The sequence below is a fragment of the Diabrotica virgifera genome, chromosome 1 (assembly GCF_917563875.1).
Source record: "Diabrotica virgifera virgifera chromosome 1, PGI_DIABVI_V3a".
NCBI lineage: Eukaryota > Metazoa > Arthropoda > Insecta > Coleoptera > Chrysomelidae > Diabrotica > Diabrotica virgifera.
In genome coordinates, this window is record NC_065443.1 from 62,265,843 (window position 1) to 62,282,510 (window position 16,668).

At 35.0% G+C, this 16,668-nt stretch overlaps 1 protein-coding gene across 1 annotated transcript in view; it reads right to left on the reverse strand.

Annotated features, from left to right (window-relative positions):
* Positions 1–301: 301 nt before the first annotated feature.
* The window catches only part of LOC114341396 (zinc finger protein 271-like), a 48,600-nt gene continuing 32,233 nt past the window's right edge, over positions 302–16,668 (reverse strand). Inside the window, exon 3 of the mRNA XM_050656784.1 lies at positions 302–574. Coding sequence (XP_050512741.1) covers positions 456–574 — 119 coding nt within the window. The 3' untranslated portion in view covers positions 302–455. The remainder of the gene's footprint in view (positions 575–16,668) is intronic.

Consider the following 16,668-nt stretch of genomic DNA (forward strand, 5'->3'; position numbering starts at 1 on the left):
GTGGGAACCACCCCCAAGATAAAAGCACACATTGGCATAGGGTAGACTTTGAATTAGGAGATAAGTAGAGGCTATTACCAAAATTTCATTAAAATCCATGCAATAGGATAGAATTCGGAGGTAATACCCTATTCTTGCTCCCATTGACTGGCGTATGTTGATTATAGACTATTATAGACTTTCATATGACTATTTTATAAATAATTCAGATATTACGTCATTTCTGAATAGTCCTTTATTTTTATTTAGCTGGAAAACTGAAAAATGTGAGGTAGTTTTACAATAAAAAACAATTTTGTGGAGTTTATAGAATTTAGAATATTTTTATTATGCCCTTTTAATATTCAAAATTACCCAATTTTGCACAAAATCAATATCTGTTTTGTTAATGGCGTCTTTGTCCACCCTGGCCATTAGGATGCCAAGGGATGGTAGGACTATCTGGACGAGGTCGTTCAGGGGAAGGCGAACGAGGAGGAGTATTGGGGTCGTAATTTTTGCCTTCGACAGGTCCCATCAGATATAGTGATGAAATGCAGGCAAAGCAAATCATCAAAAAAATTAATTTGGTAGCCTGAAAAAAAAAATGTTTAAATAATTTTGTTTATATTTTTTACTATTAATAATAATATTCAGTCTGTTGCCATATAAAACTTTTAATTGAAAAAGAAGATATGGAAGTTAACTCACTGCTTCAAAAAGGCTAAAACATATGGAAACATATAGTATAGCGACAAACATATGGAATATAAAAGGCACAAAGTGAAAGAAAAAACATGTGACTTAAATAATTGAAAAGAACCAAAGATCCAATAAAAAAAATATGCTATTTATTAATGCCTGTCTGAGATCTTATTAGTCCTACCTATAAAAAAGGCCAAAAAAGAATGCTCTGGTGCTATAGTAATATAGTGCTATTCACTATTAGAAGTAGTCTACAAAACACTAAATTATTAGGAAAACATTAGTGCAATATCAGAAAGTGATCAGAGAATACCACGAAGGGTTTAGAGCAGGAAGAACAACTACTGATCGAATAAGTTTATTCAAATTAATTAAAAATAATATTTACAAACAAAACTTAGGATTATATATTATGTTATTTATCCATTATAGGGGCCTTCCTATAATCGAGGCGGGAGGCCCCTGTCTGATCAGTGGCGCACCCAGAATTTTCCTCTAAGGGGGGTTGGCTTGAGCGGGGTTCGGACAAATAAAAGCTGAGAAAAAATCAACACAAATTATCCCTGGACAAAAATCCCCAGACAAAAAATCCAAGGACAAATAATCCCCGGGCAAAAGATCCCCACAAAAAATCCTGGACAAATAATCCCCACAAATTTTTTTCGACAAAATATCTACATGAAATATTTGCTACCAAATATTTCTCTAAAAGTTTTCCCGTGAACGCAATCGACTCGAATGTTTTTCAGCCTCAGTGCAAAAGAGTTATAGCAATGACCATGAAACCGCTTTTCGGCACGACAATAGTGATGAGTAATTAAGATTAAGCATGAATTATTGTAATTTCGATTACCAAATTTTGAATTCCAATTACATGCCAAAAACTTCAAATTTTACATGACAAATGAGTGTAAGTTTTTTTTAAATCGTGGAAGATATGGGGATTGAGCTAAGGCTGTGGGAATCATGTAATTAATTATTCGCTTAAATCTTTTGCTCATTCTGCCTTGAATAACTAAGCTTCAAACATTGCCTATTATCTGTGTGCATCCATGAAAATTTTTTGCGCTATTAAGAATGTTTATCTTTGTTATAAAAACGTAGAACACAGGTTTTCGACATAGCTTTTGAAGCAGGTTTCTGAAATGTTGCTTGCAGTTAATTGAAACTGATGACTAAATATTTTTCGTTATGTATTAATAAAAACATTACTACCATATGCCGAAGAAATAGTTGGTGACTACCAGTGTGATTTCAGACCCGGAAGATCGATTGTTGATCAAATATTAACTATTAGACAAATGCTTAAAAGGATTGGGATTATAATCAAGACGTGCATCAGATCTTTATAAATTTCAAACAGGCTTATGATTCAATTAATCATCCTACACTATGGAATACAATGGTCCAGCTGGGCGTACCCAAAAAACTAACTGCGGTAACGCAAATGTGTGTAAGTAACTTCTTTGCACAAGTTAGAAGAGGTGGGGAAATATCAAATGCTTTCTGCGTAAATTCTGGACTGAGACAGGGAGATCCGTTGTCCCCATTGTTGTTTAACCTGGCCTTAGAATATGCCATGCGAAAAATTTGCCCAAAAATCAAACCAGACATAGCTGTTCGGGTAGAGACCAGATGGGAGAAAGTCTGTAGGACGCCTAGAAAAAGGTGGAAAGATGTAGTCAGAGAAGATCTGAAGAAAATGGGAGTGAGACATTGGAAAATAGTGGCACAGGACCGACACATGGAAGGCAATAGTAAAACACTCGCAAGGACACTCGAAGAATTATAACGCCATTGATGATGATAATAACTAAATATTTTTGACGTTAAATTTACAAAAAGTAACAGGTTTTTTGCATTACAAAATTACAATCAAGATTATCGTTTTCAGGACCAGCAGTCCTTATCACGAATAGGCAATGTTTTGAAAATAGTTATTCAAAGCAGAATGAGTAAGAGATTTAAGCGAATAATTACAACATGGTTCCCACAGCCTTAGCGCATTCCCCATATCTTCCACGATTTTTGAAAAATCTCACACTAGTTTGTCATGTAAAATTTGAAGTTTTCGGCATGGATTTGAAATTCGAAATTTGGTAATCGAAATTACAAATCATGCTTAATCTTACTTGCTAATCATTATTTTCGTGCCAAAAAGCGGTTTCATGGCGATTGCTACAACTCTCATGCACTGAGGCTGAAAAACATTTGAGTCGATTGAATTCACGGAAAAATTTTTAGAGAACTATTCAGCAGCAAATATTTCTTGGGGATTTTTTATCCGGGATTTTTTTGTGGGGATATTTTGTCCAAAAAAATTTGTGGGAATTATTTGTCCGGGATTTTTGGTCCGGGAATTATTTGTCCGGAGATTTTTTGTCTGGGGATTTTTTGTCCAGGGATAATTTGTGGAGATTTTTTGCCCGGGATTATTATTTGTCCTAGCTCCGCTTGGGCACCTAAATTGTTTTGTATTGTTTCTGAAAGACAAGTTACATTTTACTACAATTCTTTATATTTTTTTATATGCCCTGGGAGGGGTTTTAACCCCCAAAACCCCCCTGGGTGCGGCACTGTGTCTGATAAACAGAATTACACAGATTATGAATTGCTGCTGCAACCAGATACAGATACCATCTGAGTGGAAGAAGAAGGCTCATTTAGTTTTTATTTTTAAAAAGAGTATTAGAAAAGACCCAAACTGTTATCGAGGTTAAGTGTGAACAGTACATGTGCCGCCTGTTTAGCAAAAAATTAACCAGCTGTTCAACGTGAAACAAATATTAGCTAAAACCCTAAATCCCTTCCAGATAACTAAAGGGCTTAAACAGGGAGATGGTCTGGCACCGACTCTGTTTAATATATCTATGGAATATGTCATCAGAAAAATGTCCGTATACCCAAAAAATTTACTGTTTAGTAAGTCTAAGCAGATTGCAATGTATGCAAATGATGCAAAATTGATGGGAAGAACAGCAAGAGATGTCGCAAAACTACATATATGTACAGTGAGGACGTTTGAGTTTGCATAAATTCATTATCTCGAGAATGGACAAATTTGAAGAGAAATCCTCAGACAGGTCGAGTTTTATTTTTAAATTAGGACTTTTTGGCATAATACTAGTGACGTCATCTATCTGGGCGTAATGACGTAATCGATGATTTTTTTAAATAAGAGTAGGGGTTGTGTGATAGTTCATTTGAAAAGTAATTCAATTCGCTATTCACCAATATAAACAATAACCTAATTATTTATACAGGGTGTCCAAAAAAAATTTTATTTAATTAATTCACACAAAAAGAAGAATGTAAGCAATTTATTTAATTCAAAATACATTTCACTGCTGTCAGACAAACAGGTAATAATGTTTACTACACAAATAAACATTGCTTTTCGCTTAAATTCAATGTTCAAACTGTAAGAGACAGGTGGGTGGCAGTTTTAACATTGAATTTAAGCGAAAAACAAAGTTTATTTGTCAAATAAACATTTCTTTCTGTTTTCTGACAGCATTCAAATGTATTTTGAAATAAATGAATTACATGCATTCTTCTTTTTGTCTGAATTAATTTAATTCAAATAAAAAATGTTTGGACACCCTGTATAAATAATTATATTAACGTTTATATTACTGAATAGAGAATTAAAAAATCCTTCAAATGAGCTATCACACGACCCTACTCTCATTTAAAAAAATCATCGATTACGTCATTACGCCCAGATGGATGACGTCATTAGTATTATATATATGCCAAAAAGTAATAATTTAAAAATAAAAACCGACCTGTCTGAGGATTTCTCTTCAAATTTGCCCATTCTTGAGATATTCAATTTATGCAAACTCAAACGTCCTCACTGTATGTGGAGCTTGAAGAAAATGCGAAAGAAATAGGGCTGGCCGTCAACGTGGATAAAACTAAAACCCTAATACAAGCAAGAAACCAACGCAACTTGCAGAATTTAACAATGGACGACGCTAATATAGAAGTAGTAGAACAGCTCAAATACTTGTACAGTCGGAAAAATGAAAGAATACCCATGAACGAACTTATAAAACACGCTGTATTTTGCTGTCACCGTGTCACAAAGAAAATTGTCCAGTGCAAGTACATGTAACAATAATTATTACATGTACTTGCACTGGACAATTTTCTTTGTGACACGGTGACAGGAAAATATAGCGTGTTTTATATGTTCGTTCACGGGTATTCATTCATTTTTCCGACTGTATGTACAGATAACTGAGGATGGCAGCAAAGAGGAGGAAATACGGGAACGGATAATGCTTGCCAACAAAGCATACTTCTGTCTGTCGCAGGTGTTTGGATCCAAAGACATCCATAGGGAAGTGAAGTTTAAAATATACAAAACCATCATACGGCCAATAGCAACATATGGTGTAGAAACGCGGATCATGACTGAAAAGACAATAAATCTTATTAATACTTTTGAAAGACAAATATTAAGGAGGATACTGGGACCCATTTGCGACAATGGTATAGGGAGAATAAGGTTCAACCCTGAGTTATACCAATATTACAGAGAACCCTCTATAACAAATTATGCAAAAATACAAATATTGCGCTGGGCAGGTCACCTTATAAGAATGGATAACGACAGAATATCTAGTCGAACGCTTAGCGGAACTATGGTGAGACGTCGGTCAGTAGGAAGACCAAGGAACAGGTGGATAGACGAAGTGAGAACCGATGCTAAAGAGATATTGAGGGTGGACAACTGGAGGAGAGCAGCCAGAGACAGAGATACTTGGAGGCCAAGGCCCAACTTGGGCTGTAGCACCATAGGAGAGACAGAACAAAAACAAATACAGAAATAGTGAGTCTATATAAAAAACCAATAATTATTGCAAAATACAAGCTTAAACATCTAGATGGCTTTGGTCACATTATACGAATGCCAGAGAACCGAAATGTTAAAACAATACTGAAAGAGAAAAAGAAGAGGAAGCCCAAAGAGTAAATGGTTGGAAGCAGAAAAAAAATTGTCAGAAATAGACGTGAGAGGTTGAAGAGAAAAAGCAAGGGACCGGACAAAATGGAGGCAAATAACCGAATTTTTGAGCTCTACATGGGCTGAATTTTGGACAAGGCCTATAGTGTTGTTTTATTGTATATATTATATATTTAAGGATTATCTTTGTCTGAAAATATGGCATTTAAATATTATTATTTATAAATAAATATATTGAAGATTACCACAATTTTAAACAAATTGTACTTAAACCTATTTTTATTTTACATACCATTATTGCTTCAAAAACTGTTGAAGTATCTGTACTCAACAACTTTCAACTCAACTATGCATCAACTTTTTGTTTTAGTCCTTTAAATACATAATATTACACGATATTCCGGTTATTTTTATAATATAACAAATATTTCCCTTGTAAATTAAAATTCAATTGGGAAATTTATGAAATTATGAATTTTTGTATAATAATGATTTTTATTACAAAATAATACATAATTTTCTAATGACATATTTAATTACTTTATTAATGTGGTAATGTAACAATAGATTCACGTTTTATTTCTGCTTGTAAATAACGAGTTTTTTATGTATCAATCTAAGAAAATCGAAATGTTTTAATTTTTTTTCCTATTTTTGACTATACATTTTTTCTAAGCATACTTATGTATAGGGACTGCTGTACAAAAAAGAAAGCTTATGCAATATTCGTTATATAGTGGTTTACACAAATTTATACGTTAAAAATTATCTCATAATATAAACGTTTGAAATGGCTTGTTTTCTATACAAGAATAAAAAACCGCTAAACGCCGTAAAAATGAGTGGCGCATAAAATATTCCAGCTACAAAAGATCTGATATGAATGTTACGTGGCGCGAAAATGGATTTTCATTTGATGCAAAACAAAATTCTAGTTTTATTTTAAAAGATTTTTCCATAATATTTGCTAAATTTGAAGTAAACGCGCCACAAAAGAGTAACTTTGATACAGTTTGAATTTTGAAACTCTTTTGTGGCGCGTTTACTTCAAATTTAGCAAATATTATGGAAAAATCTTTTAAAATAAAACTAGAATTTTGTTTTGCATCAAATGAAAATCCATTTTCGCGCCACGTAACATTCATATCAGATCTTTTGTAGCTGGAATATTTTATGCGCCACTCATTTTTACGGCGTTTAGTGGTTTTTTATTCTTGTATCAGGAGTTTTTCAAAGTTATTTATAAATTAAATGTATGAAGTTGAATGCAATGTTCCTCTATTACACGTCAAGCTTTATAAATGGTCAACTTTGTTGCATTATCTCCCAAATCATCTAGTGTCCATCGAATGTACACTAGATTTTTTTCTATTCGAAATAGATTGAAAAAAAAATATATTGAGATGGCCGGTAAATGAAGTCGGATTGCCCGTTGCCAGATCAAATTTAGCGTCGTAACCAGTACAACTCATAAACCATTTGGGGAATAATCGTTAATTGGATTATACTTTTGTATCTTAATGACTTCTCTAAACGGCTTAACCGATTTTGATCAGTAAACATGAGTTTGAAACGTATTGACCAGTAGTATCTGATGGATCTAAGGTCAAGTATGATAACTGAAGCTATTAGGTACAGGAATTATTTAGCTTTCGAAACCGTTTTTCCCACAGAAAATAGATTTTATCATATTTATGAAGCCTATAACCTAAAAATTTGAATTTTCCCGGATATGAGGTATACATCGTTAGATTCGTCTTGAGTCCTTATACAAACGCTAAGTTATTGGCACAATTCGTACGTTGAAATGTTGAGTAATTGTCGAAAAACCAAAATTTTCAAAGTTTAGTTTTTCAGTTTTTCGGCTATACTGAGCCGTGTGTATGTCTGATCCTGACGGCTTGGACACCATTTGAAAGCTTAAGTCAACACTATTGATTTGATATATTTGCGGTTCTCATGCCTCTTCTTGATCCGAATATATTTACCCCCAAAAAATATGCCGTTTTGTACCTACAAAGTCCTATAGCTGGCTTATGGGTGGTCAAAAGTCACAAAATACACCGGTTCTAAATCGGCCCTGACCCCCTCTTTAAATACAGAGAAAAAATATCAAATCGGTTTAACTTTCAAACACACATACATACGTATCCACAAACATTTTCCCTTTTTTAAATAAAAATTGAGTCACATTTCTAAGCTCTATAACTTTTGAATGGTATAACCGATTTTCAAAATTAGACATGCGTTGGAAAGGTAATGATCAGTTCTATTAGAAACCGCAAAGGTTGGACTTAAATTTTCGAAGTTTTTGGGAGTTTTGGGGACCAGAACGAAAAACAGACCCTAAATAGGAAGGGCCGTAAAATCGACACCCTTGGACCAAAATGGATGGTTGACATATGAATGGGTGAGTCTTTTTCTGAACTTGAAGATGGGAGTTGGCACAATTTTCAATTCAGTCAGATTTATAAAATTGAAAATTTCGTGTATATAATAGTGTCGCGTGTAGTGGGGTGTATTTCTGCGCCACTGGCGAGAACTGCCGTTATCTGGTAATCTTTCCGATATAAAACTAACAGCTTCGATAACTAATAAATCGAAAACTATTAATTTTATCAAAAAAATGTATAATGAACCTTTTTTGTTTATAATTAATATTTTTACCAGCATTTGCGATCAAAATATAAAAAAAAATTTCCACCCTCGAGATGAGGTGGCAACTACCCCCTTGGTAAAAGCGTCTTTCGGCATCATATAGATTTTGATCCTTGGACTATCCACTACTTATTGTCAAATTTTTAAACAAATCTATCCATTCTTTAAAAATTGCGAAGTGAAAAATTTCAGTTCCTGGACTAATTATAACTTTGGAGCTCTATAATTTCTGAACGGCTTACCTGATGTTGATCACTAAACATGAATTTGAAACGTATTGACAAGTAGTATCTGATGCATCTAAGATCGAGTATGATAACTGAACGTATTACAGGAATTATTGAGCTTGAAAAACCGTTTTTCCCATAAGAAATAGATTTGATCATATTTATGAACCCTATAACTTAAAAATTCGAATTTTCCCAGATATAAGGTATACACCGTTAGACGCGTCCTGAGTCCTTCTACAAACGCTCAATTATTGGCGCAATTCGTAGGTTGAAATTTTGAGTAATTGTCGAAAAACCAAAATTTTCAAAGTTTAATTTTTCAGTTTTTTGGCTATGGTGAGCAGTGCGTATGTCTCAGCTTGATCGCTTAAGGGTCATTTGAAAGCTTAACTCAACCCTATTAATTTGGTGTATTTGCGGTTTTCCTGTCTTTTCTTGAACCTAAGATATATACGCCCAAAAAATATGCTATTTTGTATCTACTTAGTCCTCTAGGTAGTCCTCTAGGTTACGGGTAGTCAGAAGTCAAAAATTAGACCGGTTCTGAATCGGCCCTCACACCCTCTTGAAACACAGAAAAAAAAATTCAGATCGGTTTACCTTTTCCACATACATACATACATACAAACATACATATCCACAAACATTTTCCATTTTTTAAATAAAAATTGAGTCATATTTCTGAGCTCGATAACTTTTGGATGGTACAACCGATTTTCAAAATTAAACATGCGTTGGAAAGGTAATGATATATGCTATCAGAAGCCGCAAAGGTCGGGCTTAAATTTTTGAAATTTTTGGGAGTTTTGGGGACGAGAACGAAAAACAGGCTTTAAATGGGAAGGGCCGTAAAGTAACATATGGATGGACGAGTCTTTTCGTAAACTTTAAGATGGGATGTGGCCCAATTTTCCATTCAGTCAGGTTTAGAAAATCGAAAATTTCGTGTATATATAGTGTCGCTTGTAGGGGTGTTGTGCGCCACTGGTGAGAACTGCCGTTCTCTGTGGATATAGGTATATATATTTTTTTTTCTTTCAAAATAAATTTTTTGGTATTTTATGATTTGTAATTTTATTAAAAACAAATTTTATTAAAAAACAAATTCTATTTTATTTATTTTAATTAATTAGCTCTCCGTGCGTGACAAGCTTAATAGATAAATCTCTATGAAGGCTTTAAAAATATGAGATTATTTGGCCGCGTCCGTATTATAAAGGTGAACGTAAACACCAGGTCATAAAATAAGGGAATCAGGGAATAGTACAGGTCAGTGTGCGTCTAGAAAGAGTGTTGCCAAGGTATACGTTAAAAGCCCATTGGCTTCACCATTGTCAGGTCTTATTTCAGTATTAGTGTCTCGAATAAAGTACGTGCCTCCTAGCGGCGGGATACGGGCAACAATACATTGGCTTATAGGCCAGTCCTTACAGTAGGGATCCTGGCCTATACAGAAAAATGCAGGCGGGTGTGGGGTAATACTGCACTTTGGTTGCATTGGTGGTGTATTGGCTAAACGTGCAGGGCAGGGTATGGTGCTGATAGAAAAGGCATTCAGGCATCAAATATCCAAACAAAATCTTTTCAGGCCATAATAATGAAAATACCTTCTTCAATGATATAAAAAAAACTTACACTGAAATGATGGCATCTCCTACCGTTCGGATTTCCGGGTGAGGACTATCTCAGGGGGAACACCATTGCAGGTTAGAAAAATCAGGATAGGGTCGTGGAATCTTGGTAGTCTTTCAGGTAAGAGTCTGGAGTTAGTGGATGCGCTCAAACGAAGGAGAGTTCAAATTACTTGCATTCAAGAAACTAGGTGGAAAGGACAAAGGGCAAAAGAACTAGGTAAAGGATACAAATTGTGGTACGCAGGGAGTAGTAACACTAGAAATGGAGTTGGTATAATTGCTGATAGTGAAATGAAAGATAACGTAGTGTAAATTGTAAAAACGGGTGATAGAATGATGTCAGTGAAATTTGTAATTGATAAAGAGGTATTGAATGTTGTGTGTGTGTTTGCTCCTCAAACAGGTCTGGGTGAGAATGAAAGAAGAGCTTTCTATGACCAATTAGGAGACGTCCTGAGTGATATTTCGTCAGAGGAGGAAGTTATAATAGGAGGTGATTTCAAGTGGGCCAAGCCAAGGCAGGATACGAAGCAATATATGGGGATTAGACTTTGGAACTACAAATGAAGCTGGAGATGATATGCTTGAATTAGCAACAGCACTAGATATGGCGATTGTTAACACATTCTTTAAAAAGAGAGAAACTCAACTTATTACGTACAAAAGTGGACAACATCAATCCCAAATAGACTACTTCCTGATAAGGAAAGAAGACATACGTGAATGCAAGGACTGCAAGGTAATAGTTAGTGAGACAGTAAGCCAACAACATAAGCTGCTTGTTCTGGACATCAAAGTAAAAAGTGAAACTAGACCAAAATATTGGAGAGGACCACAAAATATCAAGTGGTAGATGCTAGCTAAAAGATGAGAAAGAAGGTCTATTCAGGGAAAGAATAGTAGAGAAAATATGTTGGAACATGAAAGGAAGACCTACTACAATTTGGAGAAAAATGGCCAGTAGTATTAGAGAGACTACTATTGAAATACTGGGGAAAACGTCAGGAAAAAAGTTTGAGGATAAAGAGACTTGGTGGTGGTCAAACGAAGTTCAAGGAAAAATAAAAGAGAAGGGAAAACTATATAAAAAGTGGCAAGAAACCAGATCCAACACAGATCTTCAAAACTATACGGTCGCGAAAAAGGAAGCGAAAGTAGCAGTAGCAAATGCTAAAGCAGAAGCATATTCAAACCTATACGATCAACTTGATACCAGGGAAGGCGAAACGAAGATATATAAAATAGCCAAACAGAGAGCTAAGAAAGCAAAAGATTTAAATCAGATTAGATGTATCCGAGATGAAAATAATAAAATACTAATTCACGAAAAGGATGTCAAAAAGAGATGGCGAAAGTACTTTGACAGCTTATTAAATGAAGAATTTGACAGACAGCCTGTGGAGTCAACGGAGATAGTAGCAGCAATGGTCACCAAAATAACAAACGAGGAAGTGGCTCAAGTGCTTCAAAAAATAAAGAAAGGAAAAGCGGTAGGACCAGATGATATTCCTGGGGGAAGTATGGAAAGCATTTGGAGAGACAGAAACAAGGTGGCTAGCAGGTTTATTTAAGAGAATGATGGAAGTTGGACAAATACCAGACGAATGGAGAAGCAGTATACTAGTACCTCTCTACAAAAACAAGGGAGATATACAGCAGTGTACAAACTACAGGGCTATAAAACTGCTTAGCCACACCATGAAAATATGAGAGAGAGTAATTGATAGACGGATACGTGAAGAGACCGACATATCCGAGAATCAATTTGGCTTTATGCAGGGTAGATCAACAACAGACGCAATTTTCATTATAAGGCAGTTGATGGAAAAATACAGGAGTAAGGAGACAAACGCTCATATGGTATTCATTGATCTTGAGAAAGCATATGATAGAGTTCCTCGAGAGATTCTGTGATGGGCACTCAATAAGAAAGGAGTCCCATGTAAAGATTGTGAGGGATATTTATGAGGGAGTAACGACTAGTGTTAGGACAGGTGTGGGAGAGACTGATAAATTTCATGTGAAAGTAGGATTGCACCAAGGCTCGGTGCTTAGTCCGTATTTATTCTCATTAGTTTTGGACCAGATAACAGCGAAACTACAGGGTAACATTCCATGGTGCTTAATGTATGCTGATGATGTCGTGTTAGTAGGAAATAGTTAAGGAGACTTGGAACAAAAACTGGAACAGTGGACACGAGCTCTGGAGGAAAACGGTTTAAAACTTAGTAGGACAAAGACAGAGTATTTGAAATGTTCATTTAAAGATGGAGTTACTACAAATAAAATGGTATCTTTGGATGGTGAACTGATTGTAAAAAGCAATAGTTTTAAGTACCTGGGATCGGTATTACAGAGTAGTGGAGAAATAGATGGAGATGCATGTAGTAGAATTAGGGCTGGATGGATGAAGTGGAAGGAAGCGAGTGGTGTGTTGTGTGACAGAAATCTTCCAATGAAGCTGAAAGGAAAATTCTATAAAACAGCCCTAAGACCGGCTATGATGTACGGAACTGAATGTTGGACAGTGAAAAAGAAAGAGGAACAACGAATGCATGTGGCGGAGATGAGAATGCTTAGATGGATGAGTGGAGTGACAAGAAAGGATAAAATTAAAAACGAGATATTAGGGGAAGTCTAGGTGTGGTACCAATTGATGCCAAAATGAGAGAGCATAGGTTGAGATGGTTTGGTCATGTTCAACATCGAGAGGTTAATCATCCAATACGAAGAGTAGCTGAAGTGCAGATTCCTGGGAGGAGTAGGAGAGGAAGACCAAAGAAGACGTGGGGGGAGACGGTTAGGCAGGACATGTTGGTAAAGGGGATTAATATTGATATGACCCAGGATAGAATTGTGTGGAGAAGTGCAATTAGGGAAGCCGACCCCGCATAGGGATAAGGCAAAGAGAATGATGATGATTTCAGTTTTATTGTGGAAGGGGTGAACAGATGATCAGTGTTTTGTTGTTGTTTATTTTGCGTTTACTCTGGTTTAACCTCACTTTAGTTAAAAATTATTCACTAGGGATACTAATATTATAAATATATATTAAAATTCTATAATAGTATAAAAATAATAATTAAAAAATAGTATGAAAATAATTATCATGTAAATTTGAATAATTTTTGTAATATCAGGGTATATATCCTCAATCGTATTTTTACAACTGACAGTTATGTAAAAATGTATATTTTCGTAACCGTTGCCGTAACTGATTACCAATGTTGAAGTGCTACGACGTTTAAATAAGGAGTTAGAAATTATGAAAAGTATAAAAACTAGAAAACTGGAATATTTGGGTCACATTACCAGAGGACAAAAATATGAGTTGCTGAGAATTATTATGCAAGGAAGGATCCAAGGAAGAAGAAGCATAGGAAGAAGACGCACCTCCTGGCTGAGGAACCTTAGAGAATGGCTTAACTGTAGTTCGTTAAAACTATTCAGAGCAGCAGCCAACAAAGTGACCATAGCCATTATGATATCCAACCTCCGATAGGAGAGGGAACTTTAAGAAGAAGAAACCGTTGCCGTCGTAGATAAATTCTCGATAGGTCGGAATGCAGACTTCTTGGTAACAACCCCCTATCTGAGCCTTCTACAATTTGTAAGGCCAGAGCCGCATTTAGGTCAATTGACGCCCTAGGCAATTCTCTAGTAGCCGCCCTTCAAATATGTGTCATTTTTGCGTATTTTTGCTTTTGCCGCCCTCTCATAATTTGTCGCCCTAGGCAACTGTCTATATTGCCTAATGGATAAAGCGGCCCTGTGTAAGACACACATGCCGATCAATAGTAAACATGGGAGAATCTACGTTATGCATTCTACACCTGTCTACTTATCTAGGTAAAAATTCAACAAAATTCTGCTTCTTAGTACACAAATCTGAGTAAACTGAAATAAGGAGAGACAGCTTCTTAAGATTTAATTTGCTTCAGAGGCTACTACCAAAGAATGTATTTAGACGTTAACGGCAAGTATATTATATTCTTTGCTACTACCATGAGTTGACATATGGACAATGGACGGTTCACAATACAAGTAAACCAAGTCCACCTTAGCTAAATTTGAGCTGGAAAGGTTTAAAGTGAAAGCTTCGTCATATAATCACTGGTTAACATTTTTAAAAGTATGTAGGTATATTTAATCTAAGTGCTCAATATCTGCGCCTTTTACTACCATGATACTTCATGATTACTTAATAATACTTCATATCTTTACTTTTTTATGTTGTTACGCCAAAGGTTTTATTTTTATTTAATTATTTTAACTTTTTTTTAATTTCCAATTGCCAATTTTTTTGTTTGGTTACAACAAATAATAATTAAAAAAAAAATGCCAAGTTTCTTGTAAAAGGTATATATTAAAATACCCTAAATAAGGGTCAAAATACAAAACGTTTTCGGATTAAGGAACCCATCATCAGTGTTTAAAAGCCCTAAAATTAAGTATAACCTAATTAAATGAGATAAAAGTTAAAATTGACAGAGGTTTTCAAGAACAAGAGGTCATACTTACAAAATTTGCATGCCTGAGCCACCAAAATGTATAGGGTAAAAACCCTTTAAATGTAAATAATAAAGATGTTTTACATATTTATATAAAATTCATCGGATGTAATAGATAAACCTGGATGTTACCCAGGGCAACACAGGACTCTCCCCACGTGGTTGGAACTTTTTTTGGTGAAAACCTCACATATTGGATTTCAATGGCCAACTGACAAGTGAATTAAAGAGCAACCCGAAATGACACCAAGAACTGTCAATGTAACCTAGTTGTAATATTACTTCAGCCACAACGTTAAAGATTAATTTAAATGTTTTAAGATAAAAAACAGTATCAAATTTACAAATAGTAAAAATAAAAGATGTTCACAAAATATGAAAGATTTTTTCCCTAGAAATAATGCATTAATTAAGTATTCAAAATAGGGAAATGAAATGTTTACGTTACAGGAAGTTATGCAGTCAACAATACCAATAGGTGTTGTATTAGTGGTATAAAATTGTCAATACGATTAGACAAATAATGGTAAAGGCCTTATACTAGGAACACAAAATAGTATGTAATGTGTACATATGTGTACGATTTTAAGAGTATTGATGAAATGATAATTGTTTAATGACTGATAACTTACTTGGTAGTCGACTCAACATAAATTGTATAAAGATAGAAAAAGTGATATGATAATTGTAAAAATACTGTTTTGTTTTTATCTGATATTTATCTGAAAATGAGACTAAAGTAACTTGATGAAACTGAGTCCTCCAGAGACCTGACATCAAATTGGTTAAAAATGAAATGGTTGTAAAATATGGGGGGGAGTAGGACGGTATGAGAAGTCTGACATAGTATGTTGTGATATTGGACCATGGAAGATGTGTAGTGTGTTGTTATGAAATAAGAGTTATCTAATCTATAAGCTATGAGATGAGGCTAAGAAAAAAGGTGGCTGGAAGAGACTCAATTCTGATGGATGTGGTTGTATATGTGATGTAGGAGCTGAATTTTGGAAAATTAAAGATAATGTAAAATAATGTGGATGTAAGAGGATGAGGTACAAATGAATATTAAAGAGTTAAAGTAAGATGTTGCTTATCGACAATTGGGAGTGAAATAGATGTATGTGGTAGTCATGAATGGTGTAGCAGAGAAGAGGAAATTGTATCTGATGTGGTTTATGAAAAAAGTTGACGGTGTAAGGGTTGAAAATCTCGGTTAAATGACACATGGCGATTGACACAATTAGGACTTCTTTGCTTCTCTTTAACTATTTCTAAGTCTTCATACAGGTCCAATTTTAGGAAGTTTTTTTGTGAAATATTGTGTAATATAATAATTGTTTATTTTTATTGACATTGTTTTATTTAACAAAATAATTTTTAAAAATGCCTATTTTTTGGGCGCCATTAAATGTTTTGCACACAGGCGCTACCACGTGCTGGTGCGGCACTGACAACACTAATTGATGTGGCGATACCTAACAATGAGAATCTACGTAGTAAATTTACTAAAAAGATCGCCAAGTACAGAGATCTAGAAATTCAAATACGAAGACAATGGAGAATGCACAGTACCCAGACGATAAATACCTATTATTATGTCTACTACTGGAGTCATTCTGAAAAACCTCCTCGAAAGCATAAAAAGGCTGGGTCTAAATGAACATCTTTACAAGACCATGCAGAAAGCTGTACTACTCGCAACGGCCAGATGTGTACGAAAATTCTTGGGAGATACACCTGCATACCAAGTCACCTAGGGCCCGATAACATGGAAAGAGTCCCACCAGAGCTCAATCCTTTTGATACCGCAGGTATTTGGGATGAGTCAATTTTCCCCTTAGAGGGAGTGTGAGCCGTATGGCTAAATCTGGATTTGATTGGAACGTACACAAAAGTTTTAGAAGGTTTAAGGGAACAAAACCCCCATAAATTTTTTAGGGAGTGTACAAATTTCACTTATATTATTTTTTTAATGT